General features: G+C 44.5%; 1 protein-coding gene across 1 annotated transcript in view; it reads right to left on the bottom strand.

Moving 5' to 3' along the window:
- Nucleotides 1–20,229, bottom strand: part of TMEM143 (transmembrane protein 143) — a 33,415-nt gene that overhangs the window by 11,655 nt on the left and 1,531 nt on the right. Inside the window, exon 3 of the mRNA XM_053605325.1 lies at nt 18,937–19,041. Within this exon, the coding sequence (XP_053461300.1) occupies nt 18,937–19,041 (105 nt within the window). The remainder of the gene's footprint in view (nt 1–18,936; nt 19,042–20,229) is intronic.

Here is a 20,229-nt window from a genome sequence, read left to right as displayed (position 1 = left end):
ATGGTTTAAAGCCCAACAAAATTATTCAAAATAGCCAATCATAAACTTCACCCTACCCGCCTTGCTTTTCCCATGGAACTCCAGTGCAGGCTGTGACCACCCCAGTACCTTTCCCACACGTCCCTGTGTGGCATGGCATACCTCCTGTCTCTAGGACTTATGAATATAATAAATTTGTTTTATTCCTGAGTCTCTCCCTGTCTCCTCTAATAGCCATACCTGACTGACCATCTCTTAAAAGAATACAAAACACCCATGACCCAGTTTTCACCATACAGAGATGAAGACAATGCTATAAGACACAGAAGAGCAACAAGATGGAAGGAACCTGGATCCCAAAATAATCTCATGTGGAACAGAGCTGTCCATCCCTGGCCCACTTACCTCAGGATTGTTACATGGGAGATAAAAAATACTCCACCTCCTTTAAATCACCGTGCAGTGGTGTCTATTTGTTAGCACAGCTGAGTCTTTATACCAACTAATACAAACTTCCTACTCAGTAGTTCTTTTTAGATGTCCTAGTCATCCCAAATCTAACATGTCAAGCCCACAGATCATATTCCCCCAACTCCAACTCTAACCTTCCAACAAAACTACAATTCTGGACCTTCTCTCCTAAACCTATTCCCCTCACCTATCCCTGGCCTTTTCCTTAAACACCAGACTCTTATATCTAACTTTCTCTTTGACATCTCAGACTGGATGACTGATGACTCGAAAATCTAACATGGCCCAAAAAGAACACATCAGCCCGCTGCCAACCCTCAGTCTTCTGCTTTGGGGTATGGCACCACCATCTGTGCAGATGGTCCGTGAGAAACCGTGACAGCATCTTTCATTCCTTTCTTATCATCACCCTCACTTCCAATCCTATGGCACACTTGCTAGCCCCTCAAATCTCTCTTCAATCCACCCTCTCCATCTTTGCTGCTATCTTCTCGCTGAAGCCACCTTCAACTCTCGCCTACACAATTACCTCAGGCTTCTGTTCTCCCTACCCTTACTCTTACCACTTCCAAACCATTATCCACATGGCCTGAAAGAGCTTCCTGAGACTATAAGCAGATCCCATGCTCTGCCCCTGCACTGGCTTCCGGCACTTGTAACGAAATCGAGAATCTTGGAGGTGCCCATAGTTCAGCAGGTAGAGCGCTGGCCACATACACACAGGCTGGAGGGTTCAAACCCAGCCCAGGCATACTAAACAACAGTGACAACTACAACAAAAAAAAATAGCCAGGCATTGTGGCAGGCACCTGTAGCCCCAGCTACTTGGGAGGATGAGGCAAGAGAATTGCTTAAGGCCAAGAATTTGAGGTTGCTATGAGCTGTGATGCCACGGCGCCCTACCGAGGGTAACATAGTGCAACTCTATCTCAAAAAATAAATTAATTAAATAAAATAAATTGAGAATCTTCCTACAACCTTCAAGGTCCCTCACTGGCAGAGCAGTCCCACAGGCCATGTTGTGGGATTTATGAAGTGACATTCAGCAATTCCATTCCCGGCCTGAGCTGCAGTTTGAGAGTGAAGGAATCTCAGAGCTGAAGGAAAAAGAAATCTGCATCCATCAAATGTCTGATTCAATGCCAGATTTGCTTCTGGACTTCACATTCTCCCAGGGCTTCAAGCCAGAAGCCCAGACATCACACGTGATCCCTGCTGCTTCCATGCCTCACTCAATAAATCCTGCCAATTCCACCTCGCTAGCTAATCAGCACTTTATCGAGCTTTCTGCACCTCTCCAGTCCCGCCCAACCTCAAATCATCACCACTTTCTCCCACCTGAATGAGCCTAACAGCCTTTTCAATGGTCCCCCAAATTCCACTGGACCCCCCCACCAATCTATTCTCCACACAACTTCCAGGGAGATCTTCTCAAATAATAATAATTGATGATAATAGTGCATGTTTATGTAGTGCTTACTATGTGCCAGGAAGAATTTGAAACATCTTACATGTGTGTTCTCACAGCGTGAAATGGTCATACAGTAGAACCTGCATAGTTGACCATCTCCCTACACTGACCACCTCCCTAAGTTGACCTAATTTTCATAGACCAGACATGTACCACATGTCAGTATAAATAGGCCTATCCTTATGTTGACCACCTCTGTATGTTGACCAGTTTGTCCCTTGAGTTGTCAGCTTCCAGAGGTTCTACATATATTTATCCTCTCTTATAATATGATATGGAAACCAAGGCACAAGGAAGATAACTGCCACATAACCAGGAAGTGGCAGATCCAAACCCTTCCAAGGCTCCTACTGCCTTCAGGAAATAGGACCACACTTCCTACTAAGGCCCGCAAAGCCCCCACGGGGACTGATACCACAGTCATTCACACCCTGGCTTTAGTTCCTCCAGCCACAGGGACCTTGTACATTACCCTTTCCCTTTTCACTACTGAATTCTTACTCCTCTGTCACATTCCACCTCCATTATTATTCCCAAAAAAACCTTCCTCCACTCACCAAGTTGAGCAGGGATGCCCAGTGTGGTTGGGCAGGATATGCACTGCACAAAAGCATCAGATCTAGGCTGGGCTTGGTGGCTCACGACTGTAATCCTAGCACTCTGGGATGCCAAGGTGGGAAGGTCGCTGGAGGTGAAGAGTTCGAGACCAGTCTAAGCAAAAGCAAGATCTCATCTTTACTAAAAATAGAAAAATTAGTCAGACATGGTAGTGGGTGCCTGTAGTCCACTTGGGAGGCTGAGGCAGGAGAATCACTTGCACTCAGGAGTTTGAGGTTGCTGTGAGCTAAGCTAAGACAATGACACTCTTGCCCCAGTGAAATAAAGAGTGAGACTCTGTCTCAAAAAAAAAAAAAAAAAAAAACTAAGGGGCACCATTCTAGATGCTGTAAGTCCTCTGTATACATGACAATGACCTTTCAGATGGAAATAAAATGTACACAAAAGCACCATCCAATAGAACTCCATGCAATGATGGCAAATTTCTAGATCTGCATTATTCAGTAAGGTTACTTACTACTGGTCACAAGTGACTGCTAAGTACCTGAAACATGATGAATACAATCAAGAAAGAAAGGCCACATGCAGTGGCTCCCTTAATTCCAGAACTGTGGGAGCTGACATGGGGCCAGGAGTTCAAGACCACTTGGGCAACATAAAGACCTGGTCTTTACAAAAAATAAAAAAGTTAGCCAGTCTGGTGGAGTGTGCCTACAGTTCCAGTTACTCAGACAACTAGGTGGGAGTCTCCCTTAAGCCTGGGAGTTTGAGGTCACAGTGAGCTATGATTGTACCATGGTACTCAAGCCTCAGCAATATAGTGAGATCCTGTCTCTACAAAACACTTAAAATTATCAAATCAATACAAGGTGGGGGGCAGAGGAATGAGGGAGTGAGAAGAGGTGAGGAAGAAGGAGGATGGGTGTGCTCTTACTTAACCAGCACAATGTTAGGGTGTATGGCACACCTCTTGAGGGCAGGACATAATTGTTAGGTAGAGAGACTCTACCTAACAAATGCAAACATTGTAACCTAATTCTTTGTACCCTCAAATTAACCTGAAACAATAAATAATTAATCAATTAAAATTTAAAATTAGTCAAGCATGGTGGTATGCACCTGTAATTCCATCTATTTGGGAGGCTGAGGCAAGAAAAGCATGTGAGCCCAGGAGTCCAAAGTTACAGTGAGCTATAATCAGGCCACTGCACTCCAGCTGGGCAGAAGATCAAGACCCTGTCTCAAAAAACAAAAAACTATCCAGGAAGAAAAAAAATTCTTTTTTTCTTGAGACAGTCTCACTCTGTAGCCCTGGGTAAAGTGCTATGGCATCATAGCTCATAACAAACTCAAACTCTTAGGCTCAAGCCATCCTCTTGCCACAGCCTCCTGAGTAGCTGGAACTACAGGCACCTGCCATGACCCCTGGCTATTTTTTAGTAGAGACAGGGTCCCATTTTTGTTCAGGCTGGTCTTGAACTCCTGAGCTCAAGCAATCCACCTGCCTAGCCCTCCCAGAATGCTAGAATAACACATGGGAGCCACCACACCCAGCCCCAATGAAGAAAACTTTTCATTTTATTTTAAAAAGCCACATGAAGCCAGTGATTAGCATACTGCATAGCACAGGGATACAGGGGCACCTTTTTCTAATTTACACAAAAATGAAGGCCAGTGTTGCTATCCATTTGCACAGAAGTGTTCCCCTCGCCTTCATGGTGTGAGCTTGTCCATTCACAGGGGAGAGCATCTGATTCACAATCATCCTACCATCACAGTTTAGCTCCCTGAAAGCAGGGTGCAAGCCTGATTTCACTCCTCAATGAGGCCCCAGGACCTGGCACCCAGCCTCACACAAACATCTGCTAAAAGAATAAAAGATTTTTAATTGAGTTTTTGTGCCAATTGTTGCTGCCATTTTCTATCCTCAAGCATGCTCTTGGGGACCTCGCATACCATCTGTCTACTGAGGATTCCCAGACATCTCGCCTGAGCTCCAGACTCACGCAGCCAAAAGCCTACTCAACATTTCCATACACACACCCCACAGGCCTCTCAATGCCTCCCCGAGGCATCCTCTCAAACCTCCTATGTATGCAACCAAGGTCCTGTTCCCTCCCCAAATCTGCTCCTCTAACCATCTTTCCCATCTCAACAGATGCCAACTCAATCTTTCCAGGTGCTCAGGCCCAAAGCCTGGAGTCATCCTGCATTCCTCTCTCAGTCACACTAATCAGCAAATCCTGACAACACCACCTTGAAATAGATCCCGAATCCCACTACTTCTCACTCCTTAGTCTGAGCCACCCTCGTCCCCTGGACTGCTGCAGCGGCCTGGCCTGGGTGCTGGTCTCCCTGCTCCAGTCCTCACCCCCAGCCTAATCCACACATGGCCACTGAAGTATGCCTGTTCCCACTTAAGACAGCTCCACCCCCCTCCTTGCTGCTCCCCACTCACCTCCACGGTGAGTGAGTGGGTCCACCTTGTGAGGTCCTCACTAGGTTTTTTTGTTTATTGTTCTTTTGTTTTGGGGGGGTTGTGTTTGTTTGGTTTGTTTTTTAGAGATAGAGTCTCATTCTGTCTCTGGGTAGAGTGTCATGGCATCATAGCTCACAGCAACCTCAAACTCTTGGGCTCAAGCAATCCTCCTGCCTCAGCCTCCCAAGTAGCTAGGACTACAGGTGCCCCACACAATGCCTGGGTAGTTTTTCTATTTTTAGTAAAGACGGGGTCTTGCTCTTGTTCAGGCTGGTCTTGAACTCCTGAGCTCAAGCCATCCACCCACCTGGGCCTCCCAGACTGTTAGGATTACAGACCTGCCCCACAGTGGCCAGACTCACCAGGTCTTATAAGGCCCTGCAGAATCTGGCCTCAGTTCCCTCCCAGCCCCCTGGCCCTGGTTCACCTAGCTCCAGCCCCACAGACCTCCTTGCTGTTCCCCCACCACACTGTGCACCCTCCTGCCGCAGGGACTTTGCATTTACTGTTCCCTCAAATCCCTGCATGTCTCACTTCTCACCTCCTTCAGGCCTCTGCTCAAATGTCACCTCCTCAGTGAGGCCTTTCCTGATTACTTTACCTAAAATTGTAAAACACCTCCTGGCTTGCTTTTTCTCCTTAAGTAGGCTTGCCAAATTTAGGGGAAAAAAAATACAGATGCTGAATGCGGTAGCTCATACCTATAATCCCAGCACTTTAGAAGCTGAGGTGGGTGGATTGCTTGAGCTCACAGGTTCGAAACCAGCCTGAGCCAGAGCAAGACCCCATCTCTAAAATTAGCAGGACACTGTGTCGGGCACCTGTAGTCCCAGATACTTGGGAGGCTGAGGCAAGAGAACTGCTTGATCCCAAGAGTTGGAGGTTGTTGTGAGCTAAGACTCCATGGCACTCTACCGAGCGTGAGCAAGTGAAACTGTCTCAAAAAAAAAAAAATAATAATACAGTCATCCCTCAGTGTGTATAGGGATATTGGTTCCAGGTCTCCTTGGGGATACCAAAATCCACATGTGCTAAAGTCCCTGACATAAAATGGCATACAATTTGCATATAACCTATGCACATCCTCCTGTATCCTTTAAATCATCTCTATATGAATTATAATACCTAATACAACATAAATGCTATGTAAATAGTTGTTGTATATATTGGTTATATATATTGTTTTAAAGGCAGAGTCTCGCTCTGTTGCCTAGGCTTATGTGCAGTGGCACCATCATAGCTCACTGTAGCCTTGAACTCCTGGGCTCAAGCGATCCTCCCACCTTCAATCTCTCAAGTAACTAGCACTATAGGCACATGCCACTACACCTCTCTGATTTTTTTTTTTTTTTTGTAGAGACAGAGTCTCACTTTATGGCCCTTGGTAGAGTGCCGTGGCCTCACACAGCTCACAGCAACCTCCAACTCCTGGGCTTAAGCGATTCTCTTGCCTCAGCCTCCCGAGTAGCTGGGACTACAGGCGCCCGCCACAACGCCCGGCTATTTTTTGGTTGCAGTTCAGCCGGGGCTGGGTTTGAACCCGCCGCCCTCGGTATATGGGGCTGGCGCCCTACCGACTGAGCCACAGGCGCCGCCCGAAAATAATTTTTAAAAACATGAAAATGGGGGGAAAAAAAGAATATTACCTTATTTGTGTGAGGATAGAAAAAGGTAAACAGAGATGAGATCCTAGTGGATTAGGTAGGCCTTAAATCCAATGAAAGTGACCTCATAGGAGACAGAAAAGGACAGACACATAAGAAGATCACACGATGATGCGGACAGGGGTTAAAGTGATGCATCTACAAGCCATGGAACACTACAGACATCTGGCAGCCACTAGCACCCAAGAGAGGTATGGATGGTTCCTCAGAGCCTCCAGAAGGAACCGACCCTACCAACTCCTTGATTTCACACCTCTGGCCTCCTGACCTGACAGAATAAATTTCTGTTGGTTTAAGCCACCCATTTTATGGTCATTGGATATGGCAGACCTAGCACATGAGTAAACAGAACATCCTGTACTCTATCTGGCAAGCCTATTCTCAGATCTTAGCACCTTTTAAAATATGTTACTTCTTTACCTTGTTGCTGGTCTCTTCCATTAGAATGACAGCCCATGAGGTAGATACATACATCAGTCATGCTCCCACTGTGCCCTAGGACCTGGAACCATCGGGAAGACACAGTTGGTGCTCAAAAAATATTTACTGAGAGAATCCAACAAATGAATAAATAAGGAAAAGAGGGCCAGAGAGAGAGGTCACCTGCCAAGGTCACCCACACTGCTAGTGAACAATGAAGCTAGTGTCTGAATGAGGGCTGTTCTGATTCTTTCCCTGCCCAGGCCACTTCCTCAAAGGAGTTAGGTCATCCGCAAAAAGTCACCCTGTGGGCGTCACCACCTCTGCTGCATCCCCCTTGCTATCTCAGCGTTTCTGTTTAAAATCTCCTGCCTCAGAGTATTTTATATACATAAAATATATATAAGATATATATATCTTTCTACATTTCTACTTATTTAACTGTCATATAATAAAGTAGAGGCTGGGCATGGTGGCTCATGTCTGTAATCCTGGCACTCTGGGAGGTGAAATCAGGAAGAAGCTCAAGCTCAAGAATTGGAGACCAGACTGAGGAAGAGCAAGACCTCATCTCTACTAAAAATAGAAAAATTAGCAGGGTGTTGTGAGAGGCAGTTGTAGTCCCAGCTATTTGGGAGGCTGAGGCAGAAGAATCGCTTGAATCCAGAAGTTTGAGGTTGCTGTGAGCTAGGCTGAGGCCATGGCACTCCAACGAGGCTGATAAAGTGAGACTTTGTCTCAAAAATAAATTAATTAATTAAAAATGAAAAAAAAAAAAAACATATAATAAAGTGGTTCTTGCAAAAACTTTTAAAATACAAAACAAAAACACAACCCTAGCTCCCTAGGCCACAGGTGCCCTGTGGAAGAGCCTAGAGGCAGGCAATGGGCTCAAACTGTGCCTACACCATATGTGAACTATGTGACCTTGGGCATGTCATAGGCCCTCTCAGACTTTGTTTACCCTAGTGAAGTTGCCGATAGCAGCGCTGAAGGAGTTAACCAGCCTGACACAGCAAGCACCCATCAAGGAGGGCTGTTGGTGGCCACTTCCTGTGGTTTTCATTATTCAAAGCAAGAGGGGAGCTCTGCAGAGGGCAGTGGCAGGACACAGTGAAGGCTGAGCTCAGGTAGCTGGAGGTGTCCAAACCCTGAATGGAGAAAGAGTTGGCCCTTAGCCAGCTCCTGGGAGGCCTTGGAATGTCCTGCCTGATAAAAGTGTCTTGGTTTACTTGGGGCCTTGGGCCACTTGGTATCAATTTGACCTCTGGAGGGGCTGGACACTAAGGTCAGCTTCCATGCCTACATGACTGACGACATTAAAAACCCTGTTCACCAAGGCTCATGTGAGCAACCCTGGTTGGCAATGCTCCTCGCATGTTGTCACACATCTTTGCTGGGAGAATTAAGCACTGCCTAGATGACTCCACTGAGCCAGGACAGCTGGGACCTCACACCTGCTCTCTCCTGGATTCTGCCTCGTGTGCCTTTTTCCTTTGCTGAACTTAGTCACTATCATTTTACTGTAATAACTTGTTACCGTAATAGCTTTTCTGAACCCTCTGAGTCCTTGAGAGAATCAATGAACCTAAACATGGTCTTAGGGCCCCCCAACACAGGCAGGTTCCTGGGAAGTGAAGGAGGAGAAAGCTGAGAATATGCCTTGCAGATACCACTCTTTCCTGGATTTCTCCCTCTTTCTGGATGTTCCTTTTCCATGCCTTTCACTGGTTCCAGTTCCTCTTTCTGATATCTCAAGATTAGTGCCTCTCCCCCACCCACCCCCGCTGCCCCAGGCTCAGTCCCAGGCTTCTCTTTTCTGTGTATACTTGCAAAGAACTAAATGTTGTGTCCCCCTAAAATTCATATATTGAAATCCTACCCCCACCCCACCCCAGGTGGCATCTGTGGCTCAGTGAGTAGGGCGCTGGCCCCATATACCGAGGGTGGCAGGTTCAAACCCGGCCCTGGCAAACTGCAAAAAAAATAGCCGGGCTTTCTGGCAGACACCTGTAATCCCAGCTACTTGGAGGCTGAGACAAGAGAATTGCCGAAGCCCGGGAGTTGGAGGTTGGTGTGCGCTGTGATGCCATGGTACTCTACCAAGGGTGACATAGTCAGACTCTGTCTGAAGAAAAAAAAAAAAGAAGAAACCCCACCACATTCAGGGTCATGGAAAAGTTCTCTACCGAGGGCGATAGAGATTGTCTCAAAAAAAAAAAGAAATCCTAACCCTCAATGTGATGGTATTAGGAGGTGAAGCCTTTGGGAGTTAATTAATGAGGGTAGAGCTCCCACAAACAAGATAAGTACCCTTATCAAAGAGACCCCAGAGAGCTTTCTTGCCCCCTTCTGCCTTATAAGGACACAGCAAGAAAGTACCAGACTCACACCAGACATCAACTGTCAGAGCCCAGGACTGGCCAGGTCTCGGGCCAGCTTAACTAGGTTCTGGACACGGACCGCTAAGCTGCCCTGCTCAGGAACAATTTCTCTTAGGTGCCTGAAGGCTATCTACTTCAGCAGGAGAGAGAGAGTCTTAGAGTAAAGCAGTCTTAGAATAAATATATCTTAGCCTTTAGTAGAGTTTGGTAATCTTCAACAGAGAGACGGAGTACTGGCGTTCCACAGGCAGGAGGAGACAGTCAGAGTAAGCGGGTCCATGATAGAATGCGCATGCTCCTGACTGCCTTCTCCTCCAGCCTAATATGAGGCTGATCTCCTGCCTCTCAATACCACAGGTGTAGAGACTGCCAATTCACCAATGCTCTCATCTCGCAAGTTTTCATGCTTGTTAGGAGTGCTAAAGAGCTCTCTCCATGCCCTTTTCACCAGGGTGTTCCATTGAGCTATATAGGTATTTCTTATAACTCCCTCTCCTCCTAGCCATAAACTATACGGGCTGCTACAATCAACTCTCCTGGTACCTTCATCTTGGGACTTCCCTGCCTTCAGAACTATTAGAAATATACATTTCTTAGTTAAGCCACCAATCTATAGTATTTTTGTTACAGCAACCTGAATGGCCTGAGATAACACTGATTTCCTCACTGGTCTCATTTAGTACCATCAGGGGTCCTCAAACTGCAGCCCGTGGGCCACATGAGGTAGTGTGATTGTATTAGCTCCCGTTTTGTTTTTTACTTCAAAATAAGATACGTGCAGTGTGCATAGGAATTTGTTTATAGTTTTGTTTTTTTTAAAAAACTATAGTCAGGGGGGGCGGAGCAAGATGGCAGCCGAGTAACAGCTTCCTTGCATCTGGGCACCGTGAGTCTGGGGAGATAGGACTCCAGGCATCTCTGGCTGGTGGGAACTGCCTATCATCACTCCTATGAGGATACAGGGAGTCAGCGAGAGACTTCTGGACCCCAAGAGGAGGACTAAAACAGTGGAAAACCGGCAAGTGGTCGCGTGTGTTCAACCCGTCTAAACCCGCCCACAACTGTAAGTTCAGTAGCAGCGAGACTGCAAACCAGAAAGGCCTTACCTGTGAACTCTTTTGATGTCCTTGGACTTGGCACTGAGTTGAACTGCCTTGGGGAAGGCCTGAGTGGGAGTGCGGAGAACTTTGGCCGTTGTCTAGGGCCCCAGTCTGAGCCGCTGAGCCAGACGGAGCTAATAGTGTTTGGCGGTGGGTCACACGGATCCATTGTCAGTGATCTGCCCCGGCAAGCTCCGCCCTCAGGGTCACAGAGCTAGAAACGGGTGGGAGCTGGTAACCCAGCAACCAAGTAGCCTAAGGGTGGGGTCTGAGCCGCCTTGCAGCCCTAACCCTCAGGGGCAGAGTGAGACTGGTTTTGGCACACTGAGTAAGTGGATAGCCACTTCAGCAGCGATTCCAGCGAGAAAGCTGGGAAAGCTTCTGCTCAGCAAGTTTACAAGTTCAAAGTGCCTTTTAAGTGGGCTGAAGAGAGATTTAGGGTGTCTACCTGCTGGGGTTTGAGAAATCGGCAGCCTCCAGTCGTATCGGAACTGTGACTAACATCCCATACCCCAAAAGACCACGTGTTGCCCAGACAATATTCATCAACATATACAAACTGCTTTGTTTTTGGTTGTGTATTTTTTTTTCTTTTTTTTTTGTTTGGTTGGGTTTTTTTGTTTGTTTATTTTGACGTTGTTGATGTTCTTTTGTTTCTTAATTTCAATCTTTTCCATACAGATCCCTTTTTCTTTCTCAATTTTTCTAGTTTAATTATAATTTCCCATTGCTGCCTTTTTTAATAACTACAACTTCATTTTTGCTAGTGTTTCTACCGCTATCACTTGGTTTTTCACCCAATTTTATCGCCATAAAGTTTTCTGTTTGCTTGTTTTGGTTTGAGTTATAGCATTTTTGTCTTTCCTCTCTACTTGGTGGAGGTGGGGTACTGTGTCTGACCAGGTTAGCAAAGAGCTGCTGACCTCAAGGGAACCACCCAACTGGGCACCCAATCCCCAGAAGATGGGGTTTTTTAAGGTTGTGTCAAAGTACCCTACTGTACACCTATATTGCCCTGTCTCCCTCTTTCTGTGCCTCTCTTCTTTTTGTCAATATTCCTTATCCCTACCCCCTCTCCTTTCTCTATCTTTCTTTTTTTTCTTATCACTCGGTCCTCCTTTCTTTCATCCCTTTTTTGCTCTTCAACCTTCTCACCTTTCTGGTCCTGTAACCCTTAGTCCACAGGCACGAGAACTTAAAGAGCAAGAGGAAGTGAAAGGAAAATTAGGGCAAGGAAACAGATAAAAGAAATCACTCATGAGGAAGAATCAGCAGAAAACTCCAGGCAACATGAAGAACCAGTCCAGAACAACCCCGCCAAGGGACCATGAGGTAGCTACTGCAGAGGATTCCACCTATACAGAAATGTTAGGAATGACAGAAAGGGAATTTAGAATACACATGTTGAAAACAATGAAAGAAATGATGGAAACAATGAAGGAAACTGCTAATAAAGTGGAAAATAACCAAAAGGAAATCCAAAAACAGAATCAAATCAGAGATGAACGATATGAAGAATATAAAAAGGATATAACAGAGCTGAAGGAAATGAAACAGTCAATCAGGGAACTTAAAGATGCAATGGAAAGTATCAGCAACAGGTTAGACCATGCAGAAGAAAGAATTTCAGAGGTAGAAGACAAAGTTTTTGAGATAACTCAGATAGTAAAAGAGGCAGAAAAGAAGAGAGAGAAAGCAGAACGTTCACTGTCAGAATTATGGGACTTTATGAAACGTTCCAACATACGAGTTATAGGAATTCCAGAAGGGGAAGAAGAATGCCCCAGAGGAATGGAAGCCATACTAGAGAATATTATAAAAGAAAATTTCCCAAACATCACCAAAGATTCTGACACACTGCTTTCAGAGGGCTATCGGACCCCAGGTCGCCTCAACTCTAACCGAGCTTCTCCAAGACACATTGTGATGAACCTGTCCAAAGTCAAGACAAAAGAAAAGATTCTGCAAGCTGCCAGGAGTAAGCGCCAGTTGACCTACAGGGGCAAATCCATCAGAGTGACCTCAGACTTCTCTAATGAAACTTTCCAAGCAAGAAGACAATGGTCATCTACCTTTAATCTACTTAAACAGAACAATTTTCAGCCCAGAATTCTGTACCCTGCTAAGCTAAGCTTCAAAATTGATGGAGAAATCAAATCATTTACGGATATACAAACATTGAGGAAATTCACCACAACAAGACCAGCTCTACAGGGAATACTTCAACCTGTTCTGCACACTGACCACCACAATGGATCAGCAGCAAAGTAAGAACTCAGAAATCAAAGGACAGAACCTAACCTCCACACTGATGCAAAAGATAAAACTAAGCAATGGACTCTCACCAAATAAGACGAATAGAATACTACCACACTTATCAATTATCTCCATAAATGTTAATGGCTTGAATTCCCCACTGAAGAGACATAGATTGGCTGACTGGATTAAAAAACACAAGCCATCCATTTGCTGTCTGCAAGAAACACACCTGGCTTCAAAAGACAAATTAAAGCTCCGAGTCAAGGGTTGGAAGACAATTTTTCAGGCAAATGGAATTCAGAAGAAAAGAGGAGTTGCAATCTTATTTTCAGATACATGTGGATTTAAAGCAACTAAAGTCAAAAAAGACAAAGATGGTCACTTTATATTGGTCAAGGGAAAACTACAACAAGAAGACATTTCAATTCTAAATATCTATGCACCAAATTTAAATGCTCCCAGATTCTTGAAACAGACCTTACTCAGTCTGAGCAATATGATATCTGATAATACCATCATAACAGGGGACTTTAACACACCTCTTACAGAGCTGGACAGATCCTCTAAACAGAAATTAAACAAAGATATAAGAGATTTAAATGAGACCCTAGAACAATTATGCTTGATAGACGCATATAGAACACTCCACCCCAAAGATAAAGAATATACATTCTTCTCATCACCCCATGGAACATTCTCCAAAATTGATCATATCCTGGGACACAAAACAAATATCAACAGAATCAAAAGAATTGAAATTTTACCTTGTATCTTTTCAGACCATAAGGCACTAAAGGTGGAACTCAACTCTAACAAAAATGCTCGACCCTATCCAAAGGCATGGAAATTAAACAATCTTCTGTTGAATAACAGATGGGTGCAGGAAGAAATCAAACAGGAAATCACTAACTTCCTTAAGCATAACAACAATGAAGACACAAGCTACCAAAACCTGTGGGATACTGCAAAAGCAGTTTTGAGAGGAAAATTCATCGCTTTAGATGCCTACATTCGAAAAACAGACAGAGAGCACATCAACAATCTCACAAGAGACCTTATGGAATTGGAAAAAGAAGAACAATCTAAGCCTAAACTCAGTAGAAGAAAAGAAATCTCCAAAATCAAATCAGAGATCAATGAAATTGAAAACAAAAGAATCATTCAGAAAATTAATGAAACAAGGAGTTGGTTTTTTGAAAAAATAAATAAAATAGATAAACCATTGGCCAGACTAACTAGAAATAGAAAAGTAAAATCTCTAGTAACCTCAATCAGAAATGATAAAGGGGAAATAACAACTGATCCCACAGAGATACAAGAGATCATCTCTGAATACTACCAGAAACTCTATGCCCAGAAATTTGACAATGTGAAGGAAATGGATCAATATTTGGAATCACACCCTCTCCCTAGACTTGGCCAGGAAGAAATAGACCTCCTGAACAGACCAATTTCAAGCACTGAGATCAAAGAAACAATAAAAAAGCTTCCAACTAAAAAATGCCCTGGTCCAGATGGCTTCACTCCAGAATTCTATCAAACCTTCAAGGAAGAGCTTATTCCTGTACTGCAGAAATTATTCCAAAAAATTGAGGAAGAAGGAATCTTCCCCAACACATTCTATGAAGCAAACATCACCCTGATACCAAAACCAGGAAAAGACCCAAACAAAAAGGAGAATTTCAGACCAATCTCACTCATGAATATAGATGGAAAAATTCTCAACAAAATCCTAGCCAATAGATTACAGCTTATCATCAAAAAAGTCATTCATCATGATCAAGCAGGCTTCATCCCAGGGATGCAAGGCTGGTTCAACATACGCAAGTCCATAAACGTTATCCACCATATTAACAGAGGCAAAAATAAAGATCACATGATCCTCTCAATAGATGCAGAAAAAGCATTTGATAAAATCCAGCATCCTTTTCTAATTAGAACACTGAAGAGTATAGGCATAGGTGGCACATTTCTAAAACTGATTGAAGCTATCTATGACAAACCCACAGCCAATATTTTACTGAATGGAGTAAAACTGAAAGCTTTTCCTCTTAGAACTGGAACCAGACAAGGTTGTCCTCTGTCACCTTTACTATTCAACATAGTGCTGGAAGTTCTAGCCAATACAATTAGGCAAGACAAGGAAATCAAGGGAATCCAAATGGGAGCAGAGGAGGTCAAACTCTCCCTCTTTGCTGACGACATGATCTTATACTTAGAGAACCCCAAAGACTCAACCACAAGACTCCTAGAAGTCATCAAAAAATACAGTAATGTTTCAGGATATAAAATCAATGTCCACAAGTCAGTAGCCTTTGTATACACCAATAACAGTCAAGAGGAGAAGCTAATTAAGGACACAACTCCCTTCACCATAGTTTCAAAGAAAATGAAATACCTAGGAATATACCTAACGAAGGAGGTGAAGGACCTCTATAAAGAAAACTATGAAATCCTCAGAAAGGAAACAGCAGAGGATATTAACAAATGGAAGAACATACCATGCTCATGGATGGGAAGAATCAACATTGTTAAAATGTCTATACTTCCCAAAGCAATCTACCTATTCAATGCCATTCCTATCAAAGTACCTACATCGTACTTTCAAGATTTGGAAAAAATGATTCTGCGTTTTGTATGGAACCGGAAAAAACCCCGTATAGCTAAGGCAGTTCTTAGTAACAAAAATAAAGCTGGGGGCATCAGCATACCAGATTTTAGTCTGTACTACAAAGCCATAGTGCTCAAGACAGCATGGTACTGGCACAAAAACAGAGACATAGACACTTGGAATCGAATTGAACACCAAGAAATGAAACTAACATCTTACAACCACCTAATCTTCGATAAACCAAACAAGAACTTACCTTGGGGGAAAGACTCCCTATTCAATAAATGGTGTTGGGAGAACTGGATGTCTGCGTGTAAAAGACTGAAACTGGACCCACACCTTTCCCCACTCACAAAAATTGATTCAAGATGGATAAAGGACTTAAATTTAAGGCACGAAACAATAAAAATCCTCAAAGAAAGCATAGGAAAAACACTGGAAGATATTGGCCTGGGGGAAGACTTCATGAAGAAGACTGCCATGGCAATTGCAACAACAACAAAAATAAACAAATGGGACTTCATTAAACTGAAAAGCTTCTGTACAGCTAAGGTGACGATAACCAAAGCAAAGAGACAACCCACACAATGGGAAAGGATATTTGCATATTTTCAATCAGACAAAAGCTTGATAACCAGGATCTATAGAGAACTCAAATTAATACACATGAAAAAAGCCAACAATCCCTTATATCAATGGGCAAGAGACATGAATAGAACTTTCTCTAAAGACGACAGACGAATGGCTAACAAACACATGAAAAAATGTTCATCATCTCTATATATTAGAGAAATGCAAATCAAAACATCCCTGAGATACCATCTAACCCCAGAGAGAATGGCCCACATCACAAAATCTCAAAACTGCAGATGCTGGCGTGGATGTGGAGAGAAGGGAACACTTTTACACTGCTGGTGGGACTGCAAACTAGTACAACCTTTCTGGAAGGAAGTATGGAGAAACCTCAAAGCACTCAACCTAGACCTCCCATTCGATCCTGCAATCCCATTACTGGGCATCTACCCAGAAGGAAAAAAATCCTTTTATCATAAGGACACTTGTACTAGACTGTTTATTGCAGCTCAATTTACAATCGCCAAAATGTGGAAACAGCCTAAATGCCCACCAACCCAGGAATGGATTAACAAGCTGTGGTATATGTATACCATGGAATACTATTCAGCCATTAAAAAAAATGGAGACTTTACATCCTTCGTATTAACCTGGATGGAAGTGGAAGACATTATTCTTAGTAAAGCATCACAAGAATGGAGAAGCATGAATCCTATGTACTCAATCTTGATATGAGGACAATTAATGACAATTAAGGTTATGGGGGGGTGCAGAAAGAGGGATGGAGGGAGGGGGGTGGGGCCTTAGTGTGTGTCACACTTTATGGGGGCAAGACATGATTGCAAGAGGGACTTTACCTAACAATTGCAATCAGTGTAACTGGCTTATTGTACCCTCAATGAATCCCCAACAATAAAAAAAAAAAAAAAAACTATAGTCCGGCCCTCCAACGGTCTGAGGGACAGTGAATTGGCCCCCTGTTTAAAAAGTTTGAGGACGCCTGATAGATCCTCCCAGAGCTGTTTCTCAGCCCAGACCTCTCCCTTCACCTCCAGATCCACATACTCAAAGCCATCTCTCTACCTGGCTGAGACCAAGGAGCTCAAATTTCTCAGCCCAAAACTGAGCTCTCAATCCTCCTAGCAGATCTTTTCCCATCTTCCACCATGGTCTTCTGCATCTCCGTAAACAGCAACTCCATCCTTCAGGAAGCTCAGGCCTGAACTGCTGGAGGCACCCCCCGATTCCACTCTTTTCCATACTGCCCCCCCCACCCTGGCTGCACCCCAGCAAATTCAGGTGCCTTCCAACACAACCAGCATGTGAACACTTGCCACCACTTCCACTGCTGTCATTCTCGGAGTTTCCATTATCTCCATAGTAGGCTCTAATAGGTCTCCTTGCCTCTGAATGTCTATTTGCCTACTTGGCAGCCAGAAGAATCCTGTGAGCAACTAACTCAGCTCACAGCCGTCCTCTGCTCACAGGCCCCCTATGGCTCCCAGATCACTGAAAGTCAAAGCAAAGTCTTCATGATGGTTCACAAGGCACAGTACAAACCGCCCCTATTACTTATCTGTCCTCATTTTCTTTTTTTCTTTTTTTTTAAGACAGAGCCTCAAGCTGTCACCATGGGTAGAGTGCGGTGCCATCATAGCTCACAGCAACCTCCAACTCCTGGGCTCAAGCAATTCTCCTACCTCTGCCTCCCAAGTAGCTGGGACTACAGACACCCACCACAACGCCCAGCCATTTTTTTGGTTGCAGCCGTCATTGTTGGCAGGCCCGGGCTGAATTCGAACCCGCCAGCTCAGGTGTATGTGGCTGGTGACTTAGCTGCTTAAGCCACAGGCGCCAAGCCTCTGTCCTCATTTTCCACCCTCCCCACTCACTCACTTCCAACCACAGTGGCCTCCTCACTATTCCTCAACACTCCAGGCCCACTCTCACCTCAGGGCCCTTGCACTTGCTATTTCCTCTGCCTGGAGCATCATTGCACACACTTCCATCAGGCTCGTTTCCTCTCTTCACTCAGATCTTAACCACCCATCACCTCCTCAGGGATCCTTTCTCCAACTACTCTGTCTAAAACTTGCCGAAAAGCTCAGCACCCATAGCACAGTGATTACGGTGCCAGCCACATACACCAAGGCTGGCAGGTTCAAATCCAGACCAGGCCAGCTAAACAACAATGACAAATGCAACAAAAAAAAAATTAGCAAGGCCTTGTGGTGGGCAACTGTAGTCCCAGCTTCTTGGGACTTAAGGGATTCTCTCTTCTCCCAGCTTCTTGGGAGGCTGAGGCAAGAGAATCCCTTAAGCCCAAGAGTTTGAGGTTGCTGTGAGCTGTGATGCCACCACACTCTATAGAGGGCGACATAATGAGACTGTCTCAAAAAAGTAAAAGAATAAATTTTCCCCCATCTTGTCCCTCTTTTCTTTTGAGACAGTCTCGCTCTATCATGCTAGGTAGAGTGCTGTGGCATCATAGCTCACAGCAACCTCAAATTCCTGCGCTCAAGAAATCCTCTTACCTCAGCCTCTCCAGTAGCTGGAACTACAGACACCTGCCACAACACCCAGCTAGTTTTTATTATTTTTAGTAGAGATAAGGTCTCATTCTTGCTCAGGCTAGTCTTGAACTCCTGAGCTCAAGCAATCCATCCACCTCAGCCTTCCAGAATGCTAGAATTACAGGTGTGAGCCATAGTGCCCAACCCATCTTATCTCTCTTTATCCTGCTCCTCTACTTTCCTGTTCTTCATAGCACTGACCACTACCAGGCATCATATTTTATATTTATTTCATTCTTGTCTCCTAAACTGGAATGATGGCTGTTTGAGAGTGTGGCTTCATCTGTCCCATTCATTGCTGAATCCCCAGTGCTTAGAACAGGGCCAGGCGCCAAGTAAATGTCAGTGAATATTTGCTGAATGACTGGATGAGCAAACAAGTGCCATTGCTCACCTGCAGCTGAGCCAGGATGTGGTGGTAGTGGTACAGGGTGCAGAAGTCCACATGGGTCGAGAATGCCTCCAAAGCCGCCTTCTCTGCTGGACTTGAGTGGAATTCCTGTTACCTCAGAAAGCAAAACTTCTCTGTAGGCCTTTCCCCATGGGGAGGAATTCTTTCCCTGGTGTCCCGTACATACAATCAGAACTCTGGACTTTTTAAAATTTTGTTTTGGTTGATGGGGCGGGGGGTGACCAATTTTACTGACCAAGAAATTGAGGCAACCTAACATTGTAAAAAACAGATGGCTTAACTCAGCAACATTAGCTCAATGCTTATGGCATTATATTTGTCAGCATAATACCCTCCAGAGGATGCAAGAAGGGTGATGGAATTATGACCCCCATTTCTTTGGAGGGAAAAACTGAGACTCAAGAAAGTCACTTGCTGAGGGACACAATGTCTTCATGAGTTAACTCCAATCTAGGACTGCCTGACTAGAAAGCACACATATGGAACCACTTCTTTGCATTTCCTATCTCTGCCCTGTGTGAATGTGATCACAGCCCCTTTCTCAGCGGGCTGTGGTGAGAATATGATGAGATCATATGTGTCCACAAATATACGTGTGTTTATGTATGTGAATATATACTTACATGTATATGTGTATGAAGTCTAGCACAGGGCTTAGTACATACAGGTGTTCAATAAATGTTACATGAATGAACACTAATCTCCAATAATGACAGGTATGATGATGATGGGGAGTGGGGTAAGAGGTGAAGTTCTAGAGTAGGACCAGCACTAGGGTGAATGAATAGGCACCCAGCTCACTCTGAAGGCTGAGCAAAAGCCTCACTTGCCTCATCCTAATCCTGGGCCACCTCTGGAGTCAGATCATTGTGGTTCAAGTTGGGCCACTATGCTGTGGTCTTGAGTAAGTCATTTTTCTCCAGCATGCTTCAGTTAACTTAGCTGTAAAATGTGGGATTAGGTTTGTAGTATAGTTTAGGCCAGGCATTTCTGGAAGGCCTATTGACCAGAGTCCAAGTTCCTCAAACGCCTCAAGGCTAACAATAGCCTGGTGGTCTACACAGGATATCTGGCACCCAACAGATTCAAGCTAGAATTCTGAGCATCCTGTTGACCAGAGTCCAGGATCCTGTGCCCTGCCCCCTTTTAAGGTGGCACAGACGGCCCATTTGTTACCTGGTGGCTGAGAACAGAAGGCCTAGCAACCAAAGATTACTATTGCCTGAGTCCTGCCCAGGCATAGATATAAACAGTGAAATCACTGAAGCAAATTAG

This window comes from Nycticebus coucang, chromosome 10 (genome assembly GCF_027406575.1).
Source record: "Nycticebus coucang isolate mNycCou1 chromosome 10, mNycCou1.pri, whole genome shotgun sequence".
Taxonomy (NCBI): domain Eukaryota; kingdom Metazoa; phylum Chordata; class Mammalia; order Primates; family Lorisidae; genus Nycticebus; species Nycticebus coucang.
The sequence above is the reverse complement of the archived record's forward strand: the minus strand, read 5'-3'. Positions and strand labels throughout refer to the sequence as shown.